The 21,453-nt window shown below is 38.0% G+C and overlaps 1 protein-coding gene across 1 annotated transcript in view; it reads right to left on the minus strand.

Annotated features, from left to right (window-relative positions):
• Positions 1–21,453, minus strand: part of LOC126092703 (dynein beta chain, ciliary-like) — an 863,310-nt gene that overhangs the window by 289,588 nt on the left and 552,269 nt on the right. The window contains 3 exon segments of the mRNA XM_049908426.1: positions 8,375–8,509; positions 9,090–9,225; positions 9,425–9,603. Of these exon segments, the coding sequence (XP_049764383.1) occupies positions 8,375–8,509; positions 9,090–9,225; positions 9,425–9,603 (450 nt within the window).

Genomic DNA, 21,453 nt, shown 5'->3' on the forward strand with positions numbered 1-21,453 from the left:
GGAATGACTCCTTACCCTCTCCCTTAAAACCCACATCCTTTCGTCTTTCCCTCTCCTTCCCTCTTTCCTGATGAGGCAACAGTTTGTTGCGAAAGCTTGAATTTTGTGTGTATGTTTGTGTTCATTTGTGTGTCTGTCGACCTGCCAGCACTTTCATTTGGTAAGTCACATCATCTTTGTTTTTAGGTATATATATATATATATATATATATATATATATATATATATATATATATATATATATATATATATATATATATATATATAAAAATAGAGGGAAACATTCCACGTGGGAAAAATATATTTAAAAAGAAAGATGATGAGATGATGAGACTTACCAAACAAAAGCGCTGGCAGGTCGATAGACACACAAACAAACACAAACATACACACAAAATCTAGCTTTCGCAACCAACGGTTGCCTCGTCAGGAAAGAGGGAAGGAGAAGGAAAGACAAAAGGATATGGGTTTTAAGGGAGAGGGTAAGGAGTCATTCCAATCCCGGGAGCGGAAAGACTTACCTTAGGGGGAAAAAAGGACAGGTATACACTCGCACACACACACACATATCCATCCACACATAAACAGACACAAGCAGACATTTAATGTCTGTTGTGTCTGTCATTCCAATCCCGGGAGCGGAAAGACTTACCTTAGGGGGAAAAAAGGACAGGTATACACTCGCACACACACACATATCCATCCACACATACACAGAACGCTCAAGTGTGGTGACATGAACATTCGTGTGCAATGAAATAACTTATGAATATTGTGGCTCACAACACTTGGTACATGGACAAGAGAACTATAGTTGTTGGAGCAGGTACTCACCTCATTGACGGATGCTGTTGGTCAGGGTTCTCTCCACTGAAAATGCATGTACGACAGGTAGTAATGATGCCCGGGTCATTTTGAACACTAAGCACACATTCACTGCACCCAGAATGAAAACAAATGCCACAACAATTCTTCGATATGTGGCACTCAGGTGAAAGTGTGACACACAATGTAACATCAGCACCAAGAAAACGAGTGCACGCATGTGCAACGGTAGCGTATAGCATGTTGACCATTGGCAACTAGTTATTACCGCCAAATCAGCCAGTGCGCCAGTGTGAAACCCAGCAGCAAGAATGAAGCAAACTGGACATTATTGCTAGCGCGCTAAATTTAAATATGTAATGGACTCACATATTATGTATATAATATTTTAATTTCTTGTAGAACTTTAACATACATATGATAAGCTGACATATCCATTCCATCAAATAAAAAAGAAGGTGACAATAAAGGGCATCATCCCCTGTCAGCAAATTTAAAAAAAAAATCTGTACATCTCCATAACATGAAAGGCACCCAGAAAAAAAGAAATTGAAACACCGAGTAAGCAGAGGGTTGGCAAAGACGTTAATTATGAATGGGCAGTAGGGTGCAGACAAACAAAAACATTTTCTCATTCAGTTTGTTGTACAGATTTTTTGTTTTAGACAGACACAGTCTATCTCTCTTGTATGTGGAAGGACGATGAGGATGTGCTATTTTAGAGATGAAGTATTGTGATCTCGATGTGTCATATGTGTGAATGAATAATACAATTTTAAAGAACCATGTCAAGCATTTTATTTATTGAAGTAAGTGAAGAGGAAAATTACAGGAAGTGGATTTTCATGATTATGACAAGTGCCGGTGTCCCTGGAGTCCTCCGCTGCCTGCAGCTTCAACAAAAATGTAAGGGAGTCCAATGCCCAAAAGAATACCAATAAGCACAAACAATATAACAACACAACCATATTCCTATTCTTATTCACATTCATTTTTTAAATAAAAATTTATATAATCCACTTGAATCTGCCCATAGCCAGTCTTTTCATTTGTGAATATTTGTTAACTTTGATATTGTCCAGCAATTGATATCTTCTTTTCCCTCTTTCCCTTTTCCCCTCCACCATTCCTTCTATTCCTTCCTTCAACAAACAGTCCCTCCTCAAACAAAGTCCAATTCAGTTTCGTTTTCTCTTTCTGATGACTTTCAGCATGTTTCTTTCTTCTCCAACTCTTCTTAATACTTCTTCTTTCCATACTTGGTCTTCCCATTTCACTTTTTCCATTCTTCTCCATATTCTTCTAGTGCCTCCAATCTTCTTTCATCTTCCTTCCTCAATGTCCAGGTCTCCACACCATATAGTGCAACACTCCAGATGTAACATTTGGCAAGTCTTCTCCTCAGATTTTTGTTTAGTGGTCCACAAAGTAATTTCTGTTTCCTCTCAAATCCTTCTTTTACCATTTCCTAATTTCTGTTGAGCAATACATATCATCCATTATTACACTTACCAAGTAATTGAAGTTATTCACTCGCTCTATTTCCTCTCCCTCTATTTTCATATGGCATTTTATCCCCTTTGCTCCAGGTACCATACTTTTCATTTTCTTCTTGTTAATCTTCATTCAATATTCTTCTAATTTTGTGTTTAGATCATCTAACATCTGTTCCATCTCTCTTGCACTCTCTGCCATCACAACAATGTTGTCTGCAAATCTTATACACTCCACTCTCCAAGCCCCTATACAAACTCCTCTCCTTCCATCAAAACTTTCATTAATAATTTCCTCCAGATAGATATTGAACAGTGTTGGTGACAAACAACAACCTTGTCTTACACATCTTGCAAGTTCAATTTCTTCACTCATCACACCTCCTATTCTTACTCTTGCTCTCTGGTTCAATTATAAATTTCTAATTAGCTGTCTATCCCTTCAGTCAACTCCCTGTTTCCTTAGGATTTCCATCAGTTTTTCCCATCTGACACAGTCAAAATGCTTCTCAAAATCAATGAACGAAACATACACCTTCCTTTTCTTCTCCATGTACCTCACTCCTATCACTCTCAGTAGCCCAATGGCATCTCTAGTTCTCACACCTCACCTGAAACCAAACTGTTCATCTCCTGTAATGCAATCCAGCTATCCATATAGCCTCCTGTTGAGCATCCTTAGCAAGACTTTGGGTGCATACAATATCAGGCTCACTGTTCTATGTTCCTCACACTTTCTGCTGTTCTTTTTGTTTTCTTTAGGTATTAATATACTTTCTATAAAGTCCTTTGGCCAATTTCCTGTCACATATATTTGATTACACAATTCAATTAACTCCCTCTTCCCTTCTTTCATCAATGGCTTTAACAGTTCCGCAGGAATCTCATCAATTCCCATTGCCTTTCCATTTTTCTTCTCCTTCATAGATCCTTCAATCTCACTAGTTAGTATTTGTTTCCTTTGTCATCATCTGCAACTTTATCTTCTTCTTCTATCCCAAGGTCTCCTTCACTTGGTCAGCTGTCTGCAGCATATAGCCATTCTATATATTCTTCACATCTTATCATTATTTCTTGGGGTTCACTCATCATTTTACCGTCTGCTGCCTCTACTTCCTTTAGTCCATTGTTGTTTCTCTTTCCCCTGAATGTCAAATCCATTGCTTCTTTGTACATCAAATCATATTTTCCTTCGTTCTCTAATTTCTCTATCTTGTCACACTTTTCTGTCAGCCATTTCCCCTTTGCTTTTTCTGTTTCCCTTTTTATTTCATTATTTCACCTCCTGTAGTTGTGCTTCCCTTCTTCTGTGTTTACAGTTTTCCATTCCCTGCGATCATCCATCTTGGTTATCACTTCTGGCGTTACACTTTCTTTCTTTACTTTTTTCCTCTCCTTGACTCCAAGCATTTTCTTACCTGCCTTTTTGATCCCATTTTTAAAATGATCCCATCTTGCTTCTGTGCATTCCATTTCCTGTCCTTGCATCACAATTTCACAATATGCATTCTCTAACTTTTCACAATTGCCTTTGTCTTTCAGTTTCTCAAAGTTAATGTGCTCTCTCTTCTGTCCTTTCCTGATTCTTTTCAATTTAACTAGAACCTCAGCTACTACTAATATATGATCTGAATAGATATCTGCCCCTGGATAACTTTTGATCCTCTTTAGGTAATTCCGGTATCTTTGTTGTATCATTATTTAATCAATTTGATATCTTTTGTTGTCAAATCAAGATATCCATGTATACCATCATCTTTTGTAGTTATCAAACTAGCATGAAATTTTCATCGCAGTATTCCAACAATCTTTGTCCTCTCTCATTTCTTTCTCCTAGTCCAAATTTTCCCTGGTCCATCACGAGCTACTGCATTCCAATCACCCATTATAACAATAAATGCATTTCTTTTCTCTCTCTATGCTAAGTTTTCTATCTTCTCATAGCATTCTTCTATCTCTTCATCTGAATGATTACTTGTTGGCAGATAGACCTGAATGATAACTAAGTCTTTCTTTTTCCCTTTCAGTCTGATCATCATTATCCTTCCATTAACATATTCAACCTTAATAACCGTGTCCTTCAGTATTTTACCTATCAAAATTCCAACCCCATACATTCCACTTTTATCTGCACCTGAATAGTACAATTGGAAGCTGGCACTTTCTAGTTCTCCACAAACACCCCATCTCACCTCATACATTCCTAGTACATCCAATTTGTTTCTTGTCATTTCACATTACGTGTTTTCTAATTTCCCTTCCTGGAGAAGGGTTAAAACATTCCAAGTCCCAATCCCCAATAAGTCTTCCTTCTTCTTCTCCATCCTTCCTTTTCCATATGCTCTAATCTGTGGAGTCCTCGTCGTATTCCCCTCCTGGAGATCTCATTGAGGGGAAGCTTTAAATCTGGAATATTGTAAAAGAAGTCCATCCCATGAATGTCTATGGAAGTAATTCCAGTGGTGGTTTCCCATTGCCTTCCACTGTCCCCCTGTCAGCTCACTGACCCAGTTTCCTGCTGGGGTTGGTTGCCCAACCTTCTACTGGGCTGCTCAGCTCAACAGGGGCACCATGTGTAGGTAGGATTGTGGAGAATTGAGGTGGGAGAGCCTAGGAGAACTCTCTTGTTGATTTCTTGTATTTGCATCTCACCCCCATTTTTAGTCACAGCTGCAAGGATATAGCAGTGACTCCTCCAGGTCATCTCCCAGTAATGCAGAAAAAGGACTCAAAAATTCCAACTCTGCTGGTATTGATGGTGTCCCTGCAACAATCTTGAAGAAGAGTGCATCAAACCTAACTGAAATACTTACACACTTATGGGACTGCTTACTACAGGCAGGCACTTTCCCTGATGTATTGAAAACATCTAAAGTCATTCCAGTATATTAAAAAAAGCAAGAAAGATAACGTAGATAACTACACATGCACCACAATGTCCTCCTGCATTTCAAAAGTATTAGAAAAAAATATGTATGACATACATATGAAATTTGTAAGTAAAAATAATATCCTATGCAATGAACAACCTGGATTCAGAAATAAGAGGTCAATGACAACTGCTGTTTATGAGTGCAGTTCCATATTAAGCATGATGGACAAGAAACAGGAATCAATAGGAGTATTTATTGACCTGTCAAAAGCTTTTGACATGGTGGACCATAAGATTCTGCTCTCAAAGCTTGAAAAATATGGAATTAGAGGTCTGTTCAACAGCTAGATCAGTTCTTTCCTGAGCAATCGTAGGAAAGGCAGTGTGCATCAAACACACAAATATTTACCTAAAAACTGTATCTGAACACTTATCAGACTTTAAACAAATTAAATATGGTGTACCCCAAGGATCAGTAATGGGACCAAATCTGTTCCTTCCATATATAAATGATCTCAAATGTGGATGCACATAAAACAATCATATTTGCAGATGACACCACAATTCTACTAAAATGAGACAGAAAAAAACAATTACAATAATCGCAAATGTGGATGCACATAAAACAATCATATTTGCAGATGGCACCACAATTCTACTAAAATGAGACAGAAAAGAACAATTACAATAATCACAAAGCAACTTAGCAGCCAGGCAGAGTAATCAACTTGTAATAAAGAGCAAAAAGGCCATTGCACTAAAATTCGATAATGCTCCAAACAAGGAAATGTTTATCCCAATCGTCTCCATCAATGATGAACTAGTGAATACCAGTACTGAAGCCAAATTCCTAGGGCTTTGGCTGCACAGTGATGTTAAATGGAACATGCATATTGCAAGACATGTTACCTTCTTTACTCACTAAAATATGCTGAAGTGAGAAAAACAGTAATGAATGCATACCATCCTTGCATTAAATATGGAGTCACTTTCTGAGGAAAGCCTAAAACAGGTAATAGCACTTTCAAACTACAAAAAAGGGCCATTAGAATCATGTTTGCATGCGAACCTAGAGACTCTTGCAAACCTCTGTTTAAGATACTTGGTATTATTCCATTACCATGAGTAGGAAACCCTTATATTCATTAAAATAAATGTAGTAGGTAAGAGCTGCAGACTGCAAAAAAACTGTGATATATATATTTATTTTATCAGAAAAAAACAAAAATTTACATATCATCCAAATCAACATATTCTGTGCCAAGAAGGTACTTTCCACATGGGAATTAAACTTTATAACAAACTTCCTGAAAGCATAAAAGCTGTTAATCAGGTCAAAACCTTTGGAAACTCTCTAAAGTCATACTTACAGTATCACTTCTTGTACTCCATTGAAGAATATTTAAATTTATGAAGTGTGCTAAATACATACTTAATGCATAAAGTGTTTTGTCGTAACCTTAAATAAATATGCCTAGAGATAACTTTCAGAAGTGTACTTGAAATTTGAACTGTCTAATGTCTTACACAAAATATGTGTTTTTAGACAATGGGACCAATAAACACAATACAATATACTTCATATGGGATTGTACATCCCACATCAGTATGTTTGGATGTAAATAAGAAAATGCCAATGTTGATGTCCTTAGGGTAATTCACAGTGAGATGCAAAATATTTATGAAAGTAAGTGTTGCACATCTTTTTATGCTGCAGAATCTCCATAGCAAGTCCCCACACATCAATTTAGTATTTTATCTGAAAATGATGGTTAACATACTTCCAAGTTAGAAGCATGAGAACTTAACATTGAAAATATGATATTAATTTTTCTCACTAACTTCATTCATTACTTCATCCTAGTAAAACAGTAGTTCACTACAATATTTTCAACACCAACTATAGCTTGAGTCAGGTATTGTTTTGATTTGATTATTCTCTGTTAATGAACTTAATGTGCACTGTAGGGGTGTGCACTACTTGTCAAGTTTCTGCTCATTGTAAATTTGACTTTTATTTCCATGGGCAGATGTTCCTCCAAGCACCAAAATATCACCTTAATTGAAGGAAACAAATAATTTATAACCTACTGTCTACAAGCTGTATTACATCTGTTCTTACTGTTTTGTAAACAGTTTGTTTCTTATATTTCTGAAACAGTATCAATGACCAGTGAAGCGTCCATTTAACCCTTTCAGTCTCAAAATAAGAAAAAAAATGTACAATTTAAAAATTTTTCACTATAGTACCCTCTACTCCCACAGTAAGCAATGAATAGAAGAAGAAATTGTCAAAAAGTAAATATGCAATTGTTTTAACAAGCGAATTTCACTTTGGAATGTGATTTTAAATTTTTTTACATAATTAACCTTTATTATCATAGCAAGCAATAAATACAGTAAGACATTGGCACAAAGTAAACATTCAATTGCTTCAGGGAGATGCTTTTACTATAGAACCAATGGGACATACGATTTTCAAACACCCATCTTTTCATGTGATCCATTTCATAACCACTCATAAAAGTATTAGTACACACCCAAATTTATGTTACAATAACTTTAGATATACTTATTTCATTGTCACTGATTTCCCCAATATGGCCATTATAAAAATAACAGCATGTCACAATCTCCTGCAATCATATAGCATACTCTCCATGCTGACTGTTGCTTTGAATATGATGAGTGACTGCTACTATACACTACACTTGTAGAAGTACCTCAGTGGACCACTAAATGTTTCTGTCTTGCAATAGCATCAGTGGTTTCATGTTAACAGCACTGGTATTTCAAACCAAATATAATAAAATGGTGGTTTCAGGTAGAAACCACTGGTCCTCAAAAGAGTTAAATTTACTGCTTAAAAATTACACCCTCAATATAGCATGTAGATTTGCTTTAGATATGCTCTTATAAGCTACAACTACATTCATTACATTATATAAATACTGATCAATATTTGTATGTCACCAAACATATTCTAGCTTCAACATACTACTTATGAACCTAGAAACTGAACATCAGCTACCAGCCTTACTGTTTTACCATTTTAAGATTACATTTTCTTAACTAGAGCAAACTATAACCAATTATAGACAATAGCAATGAAGACTGATAATACCATGCAATTCCAAATACAGACATGTCCAATACTGACATAAAGAAGTGGATGGTATCTCACCTTGTAATCCATTTGTTCTGAACAGTTGAATACATAGACCATGACACCCATTGCTCTGCCAAGGTCTTTTGTAGTCTCTGTTTTGCCTGTACCTGCAGGCCCAGCTGGTGCTCCTCCCATGATCAAATGCAATGACTGAAAACAATTACAAATGGTGATACTAAATATTGTAATACTGTAATATTACCAAACAAAATCAAGAAAATCATGTGTTTTATTGATCTGCATCATGTTACCAACAAAAGTAGTATATGTCAAAATTATGGTTTTTGGAACTTTTACCTCATTACTGCAAATGAGTGAGTGGATCAAGGTTACATGGCTCCTTTCAGTTGTTAGAAAATAAGACAACACACTACTTGGTGACTTCAGCAAAAGATTGGAATTTGTGCCTTCTCTTTTATCCAATTTACTTGTGTCTTTCACCACTAAGTGAGGCTAAGCATGCTACAGAAAACATATTACGTATGTGACCACATTATGTCTTATGAGAAAACTGGAAAAATAATTGGATTAGACTTGCTGTTCTCACTAGTAGGTTGCTAACAGTTTTATATGTAATTACAGGAATTTCTTTACACAAGATTTCTCAAAAAAGTTTAACATCTTTGATTTGCCATTTGTAAAAAGACCTGATTTCCTACAGAAAATAGTTTTTCATCTCTCTATAGGTTAACAAACTATTAGTGAAAATGAAACATTTGAATACGTTTACCTGGGTCAGTGTGATATAACAACGGTCAGTAAGTGGTGTGATGACTAAACGAGGTGTATTTCCAAGATACTCATGGCCATATCTAAATTGGGCATCACATATATTGCAAAAACAATCTTTAAATTTCTGATCCCATCTGGAAAAAAATTTGCAGAAAATGCTATCAGAACTTCAATCAAAATAAAATAATAGTATCAAGATGTGATTTACGTTAATTTAAAATTAAAAACATAATTAAGCTTCAGTCTTACGCTAATCCATGCAGCGAAGGATTCCAAGCAAATTAGGAGTACCAAATACTTAGTATCTACTTTCAGAGCTGATGAAAATCATACCTATGCCTGAGCTGTGATTGCCATTGGAAAGCCGATGCTGATTCAACTTTTTGTTGAATCAGCTTTGCAACAACATCTCTGGAATGAACATCAATTGTACAAATTGTCATAATTTTTTGGCGATCCCCTTTTGTGAGATCACCAAGAAGCAACGTTATAAGTACACTCAGCTGCGATATCTGTTGACAAAAGTAGAAAAAAATGTGATCAAACAAATTTTGTAACACTACTAAAATTGTTTCAAAGACACATTGACAAAAATATAACTGTTACCTCACACATAATGACTGAGCAATTTCATGTAAATTGTGGATAACAATTATGAAACAGAAAACTAATAAACAGTCAATGAAAACACACAAAATTTAGTTGTACCTTCTAGAAATAACTATAGAGTGCATGGCAGAGAGAGCATTTTGTCACACCATATACATATTAATTAATTGGATAGATAAAAAACCTACTCACCAAGTGGCAACAGAATATGCACATAAAAGACGGTTATAATTGGCAAGCTTTTGGAGCCTGTGACTACTTCTTCAGGCAGAAGGGTTGAAGGGGAAGCAAGAGGGGTGACGAAAACTACTGGAGAGGTCTAGGAAAGGGGGTAGATTTTGGGAAAGTCACCCAGAACCACGGGTCAGGGGAGACTTACCGTACAGGATAAGAGGAAAAGACTAATTGTGGGGGGGACTGCATCGGATGAGATTTGAAAACCTGAGAACTTAAAGGTGGAAGACAGGGTAATATGCAGACAGGCAGTACTTCTTAAACATCAAGCATGAGTTAATAAGAGTGAAAAGCTGCAGAGTTCTGAGAAACTGGTGCCGGGCGAAGAATCCAGACAGCGCGTGTAGTGAAACAGGCACCAAGGTCATGAGTGTCATTTTGTAGAGCATGCTCTGCAACAGATATTGTGAGTTGCCAAAATATACCCTCTGCCTATGTGCATTCATCCTAATTGATAATTTGGTGGTAGCCATGCCGATGTAGAAGGCCGAACAGTGTTTATATAACAGCTGGTATAAGAAATGTGTCGTTTTGCAGGTGGCTCTCCCTTTGATAGTATATGTTTCGCCTGTTACAGAGCTGTTGTAATTGGTAGTAAGAGGGTGCATAGGTCAAGTATTGCAGCAGGGATGGTCACATGGGTAGGAGCCATAGGGTAGGAAGATGGGTGCAGGAGGAGCATAGGGCCTGACAAGAATATTGCGGAAATTGAGACGGTGACGGGAAGCTGTTCTAAGTGTGGTGGGCAAAATTGCGGACAGAATGGACCTCAGGGCATGATTTTAGGAAATCATGGCCCTGTTGAAGTAGTTGATTAACACATTCCAGACCAGGATAATACTGAGTCACCAATGGTGTCCTCTGAAGTTGTTTTTGGAGGGATCAGCAGTACCAGGATTGGATGTGATGGCCTGGGAAATCTGATTTTTAACTAGGCTGGTGGGGTAATTATGTGCAGTGAAGGCTGAGATGAGAATGGCGATGTACTGCTGTAAAGTTTGCATCCGAATAAATACGTTTGCCTCGGATACCAAGGCCATATGGGAGGGAATGTTCGACATGGAAAGGATGGCAGCTATCAAAATGTAAGTAGTGTTGTTTGTTGGTATGGTTAATGTGGACTGAAGTGTGTAGCTGGTCTTTGGTGAGGACGAGATCAACATCAAGGAATGTGGCATGGGATTCTGAATAGAAAAATGTGAAATTTTATTGGGAGAAGGTATTTACAGATCCCAGGAATTTTAGCAGGTCAGCCTCACCATGAGTCCATATGATAAAGATGTCATCAATGTATCTAAACCAAACAAGGGGGTGAAGATTTATGGATCCCAGGAAAGCCCGTGCCAAGCAACCCATGAAAAGGTTAGCATAGGAAGGAGCCATCTTGGTTACCATGGTCGTACGCCTGATTATAAAGGTGAGTAGGAAGGATGTCATAGATCTGGAATCAGGTTGGCACTGACTGAGTAAATTTTCAGCAGCAGACAAATAATGTATGTGGGGGATTTTGACATAGAGGGAGGCGGCATCAATGGTGACTAGCAATGTGGATGGTGGGAGTGGGATGGGCACAGATTTCAGATGATCTAGGAAATTGTTGGTATTTTTGATGTAGGAGGGGAGTCTTTGCGTTGTTACTATGGGTTGTAGGTGTTGATCACACAAGACAGATATATGTTCGATTGGTGCTTTGATGCCAGCAACTATAGGTTGGCCAGGATGATTAGGTTTGTGGATCATAGAGAGATGATAAATGGTTGGGGTTGTGTGGTTTGGGTGGGGTGAGAAATTCTATGGACTGAGCTGTTAGTCCTTGTGAGGGGCCTGAGGTTTTAAGGAGGAACTGGAGTTCAGTTTGAATCACAGGGATGGGATCTTGATGGGAGACCCTGTATGTAGAAGTGTCTGACAGCCACTCCATCGATTTATAGCTCTTCAAACTGCCCTCTATTGCCATTATGAATCCCATCTCATATTACATCCATTCTTTTTGAAAACATGCCTTTGCACTATCAAAACTAAAGTACCACATTTTGTTTCTTGAAACCTGCTTGTCCCTTGGAGTTACTCAAAAAGGCATAACACTGAAAGTCCCTGTTTCTGGATGCAGTCCTACCCTACACCAGGCCTTTTACGGTTTCAAATACAACAATCTCCTGTTCTTACATGGCTAATCTGTGACCTATATGACTCAGCAGCCAATCTCCACTCTACCAGACTTCTCTCCTTCTACAAAACCCTGAAGTTATCTGCCCCGCATGTTTCCTTAAATGGTATCATCTGCCAAGCCAACTTCAAACTGCAAGAACACGCCAGACTTCACTTCAAAAAGCTCACTCATCTTCTCCTAAACTACCTGAACAGTCGTGTTTTCCTTCCAGCCCTACTACATACAGCTCCCTAAACAGCCACACCATCAGCCACCATTCCTCTCCTACAAACTGAGCTTGGCCAACCTACTTTCCACAACTTTCACCACTACCTGCCAGACCAAGAATAACCCATACTCCCAAGAACCAGTCACAACAGTACAGTGTCCTTAACCTCTCATCCAAAGCACTCTCCCCTCCTGAATCATCTGTATTATCTAAGGGTCTCACTTTTAGCCCTAAACCTGCACTTCATGATGCTGCTTTGGCGAATGACTTACTTTCCTTCAGAAATAATATCCATTGAAAATATCACTTTGCTACCCAATCCCAAAACCTTTCCAAAAGCAAACCTGACACAGAACCCTGCCTTGAATAGTTCAGACCACGATCCCAACTTGATCCACCACCACTACCTCAAGATCATCCTGTACAGATCTTCCAAGAATTCCTCACATCCAGCATTGCAAGTTTCCTCAGTCGGCGCTCACCTAATTCCAAACCCATGACATCTTTCCACTTATCTTAATCAACTTTATACTTAGCAACAACCATTTCACCTTTGAGGGGCAGACATACAAACAGATCAGGGGTACGGCCCTGGTAACCAGGATGGCTCCTTCCTATGCCAACCTTTTCATGGGTCGCTTGGAGGAGGCTTTCCGGGGACCATAAGTCTTCACCCCCTGGTTTGGTTTAGATACATTGATGACATCTTTACCATATGGACCCATGGTGAGGCTGACCTGCAAAAATTCCTAGGATCTCCAAATACCTTCTCCCAATAAAATTTCACATGTCCCTATTCCGAATCCCAAACCACTTTCCTTGATGTTGATCACCTCCTCACCGAAGGCCAGCTACAGACTTCAGTCCACATTTAACATGCCAACAAACAACAGTACTTATGTTTTGACAGTTGCCATCCTTTCCATGTCAAACGTTCCCTCCCGCATGGCCTTGGCATCTGAAGCAAATGTATTTATTCAGAACAAAAAAAAATACAAATGGACAAGTGATACAAATGCTGGAAATGAAATGAAACGTCCTCTGAGTACTGCAAAAGAAAATGAGTTTTTAATAATAGGTGGCTCTATGTCAAAAATCATCACAGTTCCAAACTCGAAAATAGACGTTCGCCCTGGAATCAGGACTAAGCAATTATTAAAACATTTCAGCAATATCCTAAAATCAGCAGCAAATGCTATGTGGTAGAAATACCAAAGGTGTATTTATTCACATTGGAATGAAATGTCTATGAAGCAGCAGTGAAGAAGAAATCATCAACAACACAAGAAACCTAATAAGAACTGCCAGGAACGTCTACAACATCTCGAGAATTATAATCAGTGGCATTTTGTACAGAAGGTCAGTAAGTGACAACTACATAAACAGCATAAACGACAATGTTAAAGAGGAATGTAATAAACTAGGTGTAATATTCATGATCCAAACAAATTTCTTAATGACAAGTATCTTGGTAAAGATGGATTGCATCTTAACAGACTAGGCTCTAGAATATTTAGTAAGATGTTCATAGATGTTTGTCAGATTATATTGGACAAGGAAAACTTATAAGCAGTAATCAGGGTGAAAATACATTCATGCAAATATATTCCAGGGAAATATTAAATTCCCACTGTAAAACAACTCCCTGGAACAAAAATTCAAAAAATACCAGAAATGATGTACCAGATGAAATCCAGACCTCCACCTCACAGCCAGGATTTTCTGTGGATTTAGTAAAATGTTCATAGATGTTTGTCAGATTATAATGGACAAGGAAAACTTATAAGCAGTAATCAGGGTGAAAATACATTCATGCAAATATATTCCAGGGAAATATTAAATTCCCACTGTAAAACATCTCCCAGGAACGAAAATTCAAAAAATACCAGAAATGATGTACCAGATGAAATCCAGACCTCCACCTCACAGCCAGGATTTTCTGTGGGGACACAAAATAAAAACTCACAGGTAAACCACAAAAATATGAACTTGGATCTTTTTTACCAAAATGTGCAATCACTAACCAGTAAAACAAGTGAAATCCAAATTCTATTAAAAAACAAATTAAAAAGTACCTCATTATTGTGTCTCACAGAACATCAGCTTGATGAGGACAAGTTACATATTGTGTCCCTACCTAATTTTGTGCTAGGTGGTTATTTCTGTAGAAAAGTTCTTAAATATGGTGGCAGTTGTATATTCATAAGAAATAACATAAACTTTGTAAATATAAAATTTCCTGTTCAAATAGTGAAGGAAAAGATGTAGAGCTATCAGGAATTGAGATAACTAGCTGTTATTTCCAGAATGAGATTTTCACTCTGCAGCGGAGTGTGTGCTGATATGAACTTGCCCGCAAAAGGCAAAGGCCCTGAGTTTGAGTCTCGGTCTGGCACACAGTTTTAATTTGCCAGGAAGTTTCATATCAGCGCACACTCCGCTGCAGAGTGAAAATCTCATTCTGGAAATATCCCCCAGGCTGTGGCTAAGCCATGTCTCCACAGTATCCTTTCTTTCAGGAGTGCTAGTTCTGCAAGGTTCGCAGGAGAGCTTCTGTAAAGTTTGGAAGGTAGGAGACAAGATACTGGCAGAAGTAAAGCTGTGAGGACCGAACGTGAATCGTGCTTCAGTAGCTCAGATGGTATAGCACTTGCCCGCGAAAGGCAAAGGCCCCGAGCTCGAGTCTCGGTCGGGCACACAGTTTTAAGCTGTTATTTGTTTATACAGAGCTCCAAATGGTGACATAAATACGCTCCTAAAAAGTTTGGAATATTCACTTAACAGACTAACACAAAGAAACAGAATTATTCTATGTGGTGATTTAAATACTGACTTTGCAAAGGGTACCATAGAAAAGAATGAATTACTGAAAATCTTGCAAACTTTTTAACATGAAATCCACCATAGGAACAGCAACTCATACCACAAAGACTTTATGTTCCACGATTGATCAGATATTTGTAAATGTAGAAATGAAGTATACAACAGAAACACTAAACGCAGGCTTTGGGAATCACACAGCTCAAAAACTCTCTGTGAGTATGGAAACTGAGCTACAGCTTAAACACTGCCTAATAACCACCAGTAGAAACTACAGTAATGAAAATATAAATCATTTTCTCCATTACTTGAGCAAAGAAAGCTGGGAAGAGATTTATGACTGCAAACACACAGATGGAAAATATACTAACTTTATTAACAATTTTTCCTACTATTTTAAACTGTGCTTCCCTCCAACCCAGAGGAAAACATACACAAGGGAAACAAAAAATAAATGGATTGCTCCTGGGATTCTAGTATCTTCAAACAAAAAAAGATTACTGCACAGTTTTTCCAAAAAACTCATATCACCAGAATTTGACTCTTACTACAAAACCTATAAAAAGATATTAAAAGTGTTGTCAAACAAGCAAAAATAATGGCAAATGACACGTATATAAAAAGTTTCACCACTAACACGAAAGCCATGTGGAATATTGTCGGGAAAGAAACTGCAGCAGAACAGATAGACTTCCGTAACATTAACTGCCTAATGGAGAACTCAACTGTGATAAATGAACCTACAAAAATTGCAAATAAATTTAATTCCTACTTTACACAGATAGCTAACATCTTATAAATGAAAATTTACAGTGTACTCCTATAAATCAATCCAGATGTACTATAAATAACCAAACTATTTTTCTATACCCCACCAATGAAAAGGAAATACTTAATATAATCAAAGAACTGAAGCCCAAATTCTCTTTTGGTACTGACAATATCCCTGACTATATCTTGAAGAAATGTGCTCCCCTCATTGTCAGGCCACTTGTCAACATCAGTAACTGGCCTCCATCAAGAGGGGTGTTCCCAGAAAAATTGAAGATAATGAAAGTAAAACCCCTGTTCAAGAAAGGGCTAAAAACAGAAGTATCAAACTACAGGCCAATCTCACGATTATCTGATTTTTCCAGAATAATTGAAAAATCTATTACAGATGACTAATCAATTTCATAGAAAAAAATAATTATTTCTGAAATACTCAACATGGATTCTGAAAATCTAAATCTACTGCGACAGCTATCTTTGCATTCCTAAATGAAGCCTTCAATGCAATAGACAATAAAGAACATATCTCAGCCATATTTCTAGATCTCTCTAAAGCATTTGATGTCATCAACCACAACATCTTGCTTCAGAAACTTGAATCTATAGGTATTACGGGATCGGCCTATGAATGGATAAAATCATATATCCAAGAGAGCAATTAGTAGAGCTTACTATCCAAGAATGGAAGAAGATAAAGTCCTACTGCTCAGAAAAGCAGAGCATCAAGATGGGTCCAACATACAAAATACATTACAAATAAATTAAATACCATTTGCTATACTATCAAAATTCTTTCTGATTGCACATCGAAAGAGACACTAAAAGATGTATACTTCACCCAGGCAGAATCCTTACTGCAATATGGCATAATCTTTTGGGGAAATGCATCTGCTAGCAAAAGTTGTTTTATATGCCATAAGAGAATTGTAAGAACCATAGAAGATGCTGCATCAAGAAGCTCTTGCAACCCCTTATTCAAGAAACTACATATCCTTCCAATTCCATGTCTGTACATTTTACAAGTAATCATATTTGTAAGGAAAATCAGAAAATAGCAACAATCTTGTGTCAACAAATCAGAGTATCCACCTGTATAACACAAGGAGAAAGCAGGTCATACATGTTCAACATGCACACACAACACTAAAACAGAATGGGCCCCTGCAAACAGAAAACGACTATACAATAAGCTACCACAAACATTAAAACAATAAAAGACACTTCAAAATTTAAAACTGCTGTCCATAAATATTTATTGCAAAAATGTTATTATAGTATAGATGAAAATCTTGAAACATAAAAATTTATTGCCAAATACTAAAATTAAAAAAAAAAAAAGAAAAACAACATTGAATTACTCGGGTTAAATATAATGTATGGAAGTTGAACCTTCAGTTGTGATAATATTAAGCCTAAATCAAAGTAAATATTCTTGTATGATTTAAAAATATTACTGTAAATCACAGTGACTTGTCCAATATAATATTGCATACCTTGTACAACAAATGTTGTAATATAATGTAATGTAATGATGCAGACACTTTACAGCAGTACATCGCCATTCTCACCTCGCCTTCAATGCGTGTAATTACCCCACCAGCCTACCGGTAGTTAAAAAGCAGATTTCCCGGGCAAATCCAAAAAACAACTTTGGACTACACCACTGATGACTCAGTATTATCCTGATCTGGAATGTGTTTATCAACCACTTCAACAGGGCCACGACTTCCTAAAATCATGCCCTGAAATGAGAGCCATTCTGTCTGCAATTTTGCCCACCACACTTAGAGTAGCTTCCTGTCAACCTCCCAATCTCCGCAATATTCTTGTCAGACCCTATGCTCCTTCTGCACCCATCTTCCTAGCCTATGGCTCCTACCCATGTGACCGTCCCTGCTGCAATACTTGCCCTATGCACCGTCCAACTACCAATTACAACAGCTCTGTAACAGGCGAAACATATACTATCAAAGGGAGAGCCACCTGCAAAACGACACATTCCTTATACCAGCTGTTATATAAACACTGTTCGGCCTTCTACATTGGCATGGCTACCACCAAATTATCAATTAGGATGAATGCACATAGGCAGAGGGTATATACTGGCAAAGTGCAATATCTGTTGCAGAGCACTACTAGCACTGCAACATATCTGTGGTTCTTTCCACCCACCTGTCCTTAATTTACCTTAAGTTCTTCCATCTCAGCATTTCTTCACTGGAACTACTTTTTGCTTCACTTTGTTTTAGTTTTCTGCATCTTTCATTGTCTTTCTCATCTATTTGATACGGGTAAGTCTTCAGGTTCAGATTGTATACCGATTAGGTTCCTTTCAGATTACGCTGATACAATAGCTCCCTACTTAGCAATCATATACAACCGCTCGCTCACCGATAGATCTGTACCTACAGATTGGAAAATTGCGCAGGTCGCACCAGTGTTTAAGAAGGGTAGTAGGAGTAATCCATCAAACTACAGACCTATATCATTGACGTCGGTTTGCAGTAGGGTTTTGGAGAATATACTGTATTCAAACATTATGAATTACCTTGAAGGGAATGATCTATTGATACGTAATCAGCATGGTTTCAGAAAACATCGTTCTTGCTGCAACGCTGCTAGCTCTTTATTCGCAAGAAGTAATAGCCGCTATCGACAAGAGATCTCAAGTTGATTCCGTATTTCTAGATTTCCGGAAAGCTTTTGACACCGTTCCTCACAAGCGACTTCTAATCAAGCTGTGGGCCTATGGGGTATCGTCTCAGTTGTGTGACTGGATTCATGATTCCCTGTCAGGAAGGTCGCAGTTCGTAGTAATAGACGGCAAATCATCGAGTAAAACTGAAGTGATATCAGGTGTTCCCCAGGAAAGTGTCCTGGGACCTCTGCTGTTCCTGATCTATATAAATGACCTGGGTGACAATCTGAGCAGTTCTCTTACGTTGTTCACAGATGATGCTGTAATTAACCGTCTAGTAAAGTCATCCGAAGACCAGTATCAGTTGCAAAGCGATTTAGAAAAGATAGCTGTATGGTGTGGCAGGTGGCAGTTGGACACTAAATAACGAAAAGTGTGAGGTGATCCACATGAGTTCCAAAGGAAATCCATTGGAATTCGATTACTCGATAAATAGTACAATTCTCAAGGCTGTCAATTCAACTAAGTACCTGGGTGTTAAAATTACGAACAACTTCAGTTGGAAAGACCAGATAGATAATATTGTGGGGAAGGCAAGCTAAAGGTTGTGTTTCATTGGCAGGACACTTAGAAGATGCAAGAAGTCCACTAAAGAGACAGCTTACACTACACTCGTTTGTCCTCGGTTAGAATATTGCTGCGCGGTGTGGGATCCTTACCAGGTGGGATTGACGGAGGACATTGAAAGGGTGCAAAAAAGGGCAGCTCATTTTGTATTATCACGTAATAGGGGAGAGAGTGTGGCAGATATGATATGCGAGTTGGGATGGAAGTCATTAAAGCGAAGACATTTTTTGGCGCGGCGAGATCTACTTACGAAATTTCAGTGACCAACTTTCTCTTCCAAATGCAAAAGTATTTTGTTGAGCCTAACCTACATAGGTAGGAATGATCATCAAAATAAAATAAGAGTAATCAGAGCTTGAACAGAAAGGTTTAGGTGTTCGTTTTCCCCGCGCGCTGTTTGGGAGTGGAATGGTAGAGAGATAGTATGATTGCGGTTCGATGAACCCTCTGCCAAGCACTAAAAAGTGAATTGCAGAGTAATCATGTAGATGTAGATGTAGATGTATTTTTAACCGTTCCCTTCCACCTCTGTTACATACCTTGCACTTAGCTTTTCACTCTTATTAACTCATGCTTGGTGTTTAAGAAGTCATCCCCATCTGCATATTACCTTGTCTTCCACCTCTAAGCTCTCAGGTTTTCAAATCTTGTCTAATGCATTCCCCCACAATTAGTCTTTTCCTCTCATCCTGTACGGTAAGTCTCCCCTGACCCATGGTTCTGGGTGACTTTCCCAAAATCTACCCCTTTTCCTAGACCTCTCCAGTAGTTTTCCTTCACCCCTCTTGCTTCCCCTTCAACCCTTCTGCCTGAAGTAGAAGCCACTGGCTTTAAAAGCTTGCCAATTACAACTGTCTTTTATGTGCATATTCTGCTGCCGCTTGGCGAGTAGATTTTTTGTCCATCCAACTAAATAATTTTGTCAATAATTGACTGTTTTCATTTTTACATATACGTATTAAGGATTCTTCCCATGTGAAAGACAGCAAGCTGGTATCTCTCATCTGCTCTTATTGCTCCTCTACAAATAATTATTTTTTTTTCTGTATATGTTATTTCTTTTTGATACAGATATCTATGCAGTGTACTTGTAACATATGCACAAATATCTCAAAAATTATCTAGGATGAGCAGGACTTGGAGTTATTGTTTGAAGACTTATTTGTGATGTTCTGATTCTTATTATCTAGGTAATTTTCATGAAAATCTTTTTAATTAAAAATATGGATAATTGAGCTTCTTAATGCAACAGGCAACAGTAAATTCCATCTGAGCCAATTGGCCGCTCTGATCATACTGACATCAGCCATTAGAAAGACTGGCACTCGACTTTCCAGTAAAGTACTTTGATTTAACTAAAATTAAGTAACTTGTGAAATAATTAACATTAAAGTTTGTAAGCAGCTACATTGCCCATCGCAGGTTTTGCCTGTATCCATATTAGATTCTGACCTTTGCCATTATACTGTTGTTGACTTCACCACCTTCTTGGGACAGAAAGTTGGCTGAAACCAGACGTAAACAGTAATGAAATCCTAAACTCAGATTGGAATGTATACCGCAGAGACAGGCTGGGCAGTGAAGGGGGAGGCGTGTTTATAGCGATAAGAAGTGCAATAGTATCGAAGGAAATTGACGGAGATCCTAAATGTGAAATAATTTGGGTGAATGTCACGGTTAAAGCAGGCTCAGACATGGTAATTGGATGTCTCTATAGGCCCCCTGGCTCAGCAGCTGTTGTGGCTGAGCACCTGAAGGATAATTTGGAAAATATTTTGAGTAGATTTCCCCACCATGTTATAGTTCTGGGTGGAGATTTTAATTTGCTGGATATAGACTGGGAGACTCAAACGTTCATAACGGGTGGCAGGGACAAAGAATCCAGTGAAATTTTTTAAAGTGCTTTATCTGAAAACTACCTTGAGCAGTTAAACAGAGAACCGACTCGTGGCGATAACATATTAGACCTTCTGGTGACAAACAGACCCGAACTATTTGAAACAGTTAACGCAGAACAGAGAATCAGCGATCATAAAGCGGTTACTGCATCGATGATTTCAGCCGTAAATAGAAATATTAAAAAAGGTAGGAAGATTTTTCTGTTTAGCAAAAGTGACAAAAAGCAGATTACAGAGTACCTGACGGCTCAACACAAAAGTTTTGTCTCAAGTACAGATAGTGTTGTGGATCAGTGGACAAAGCTCAAAACCATCGTGCAATATGCGTTAGATGAGTGTGTGCCAAGCAAGATTGTAAGAGATGGAAAAGAGCCAACGTGGTACAAC

The sequence above is a fragment of the Schistocerca cancellata genome, chromosome 7 (genome assembly GCF_023864275.1).
Source record: "Schistocerca cancellata isolate TAMUIC-IGC-003103 chromosome 7, iqSchCanc2.1, whole genome shotgun sequence".
Lineage (NCBI taxonomy): Eukaryota > Metazoa > Arthropoda > Insecta > Orthoptera > Acrididae > Schistocerca > Schistocerca cancellata.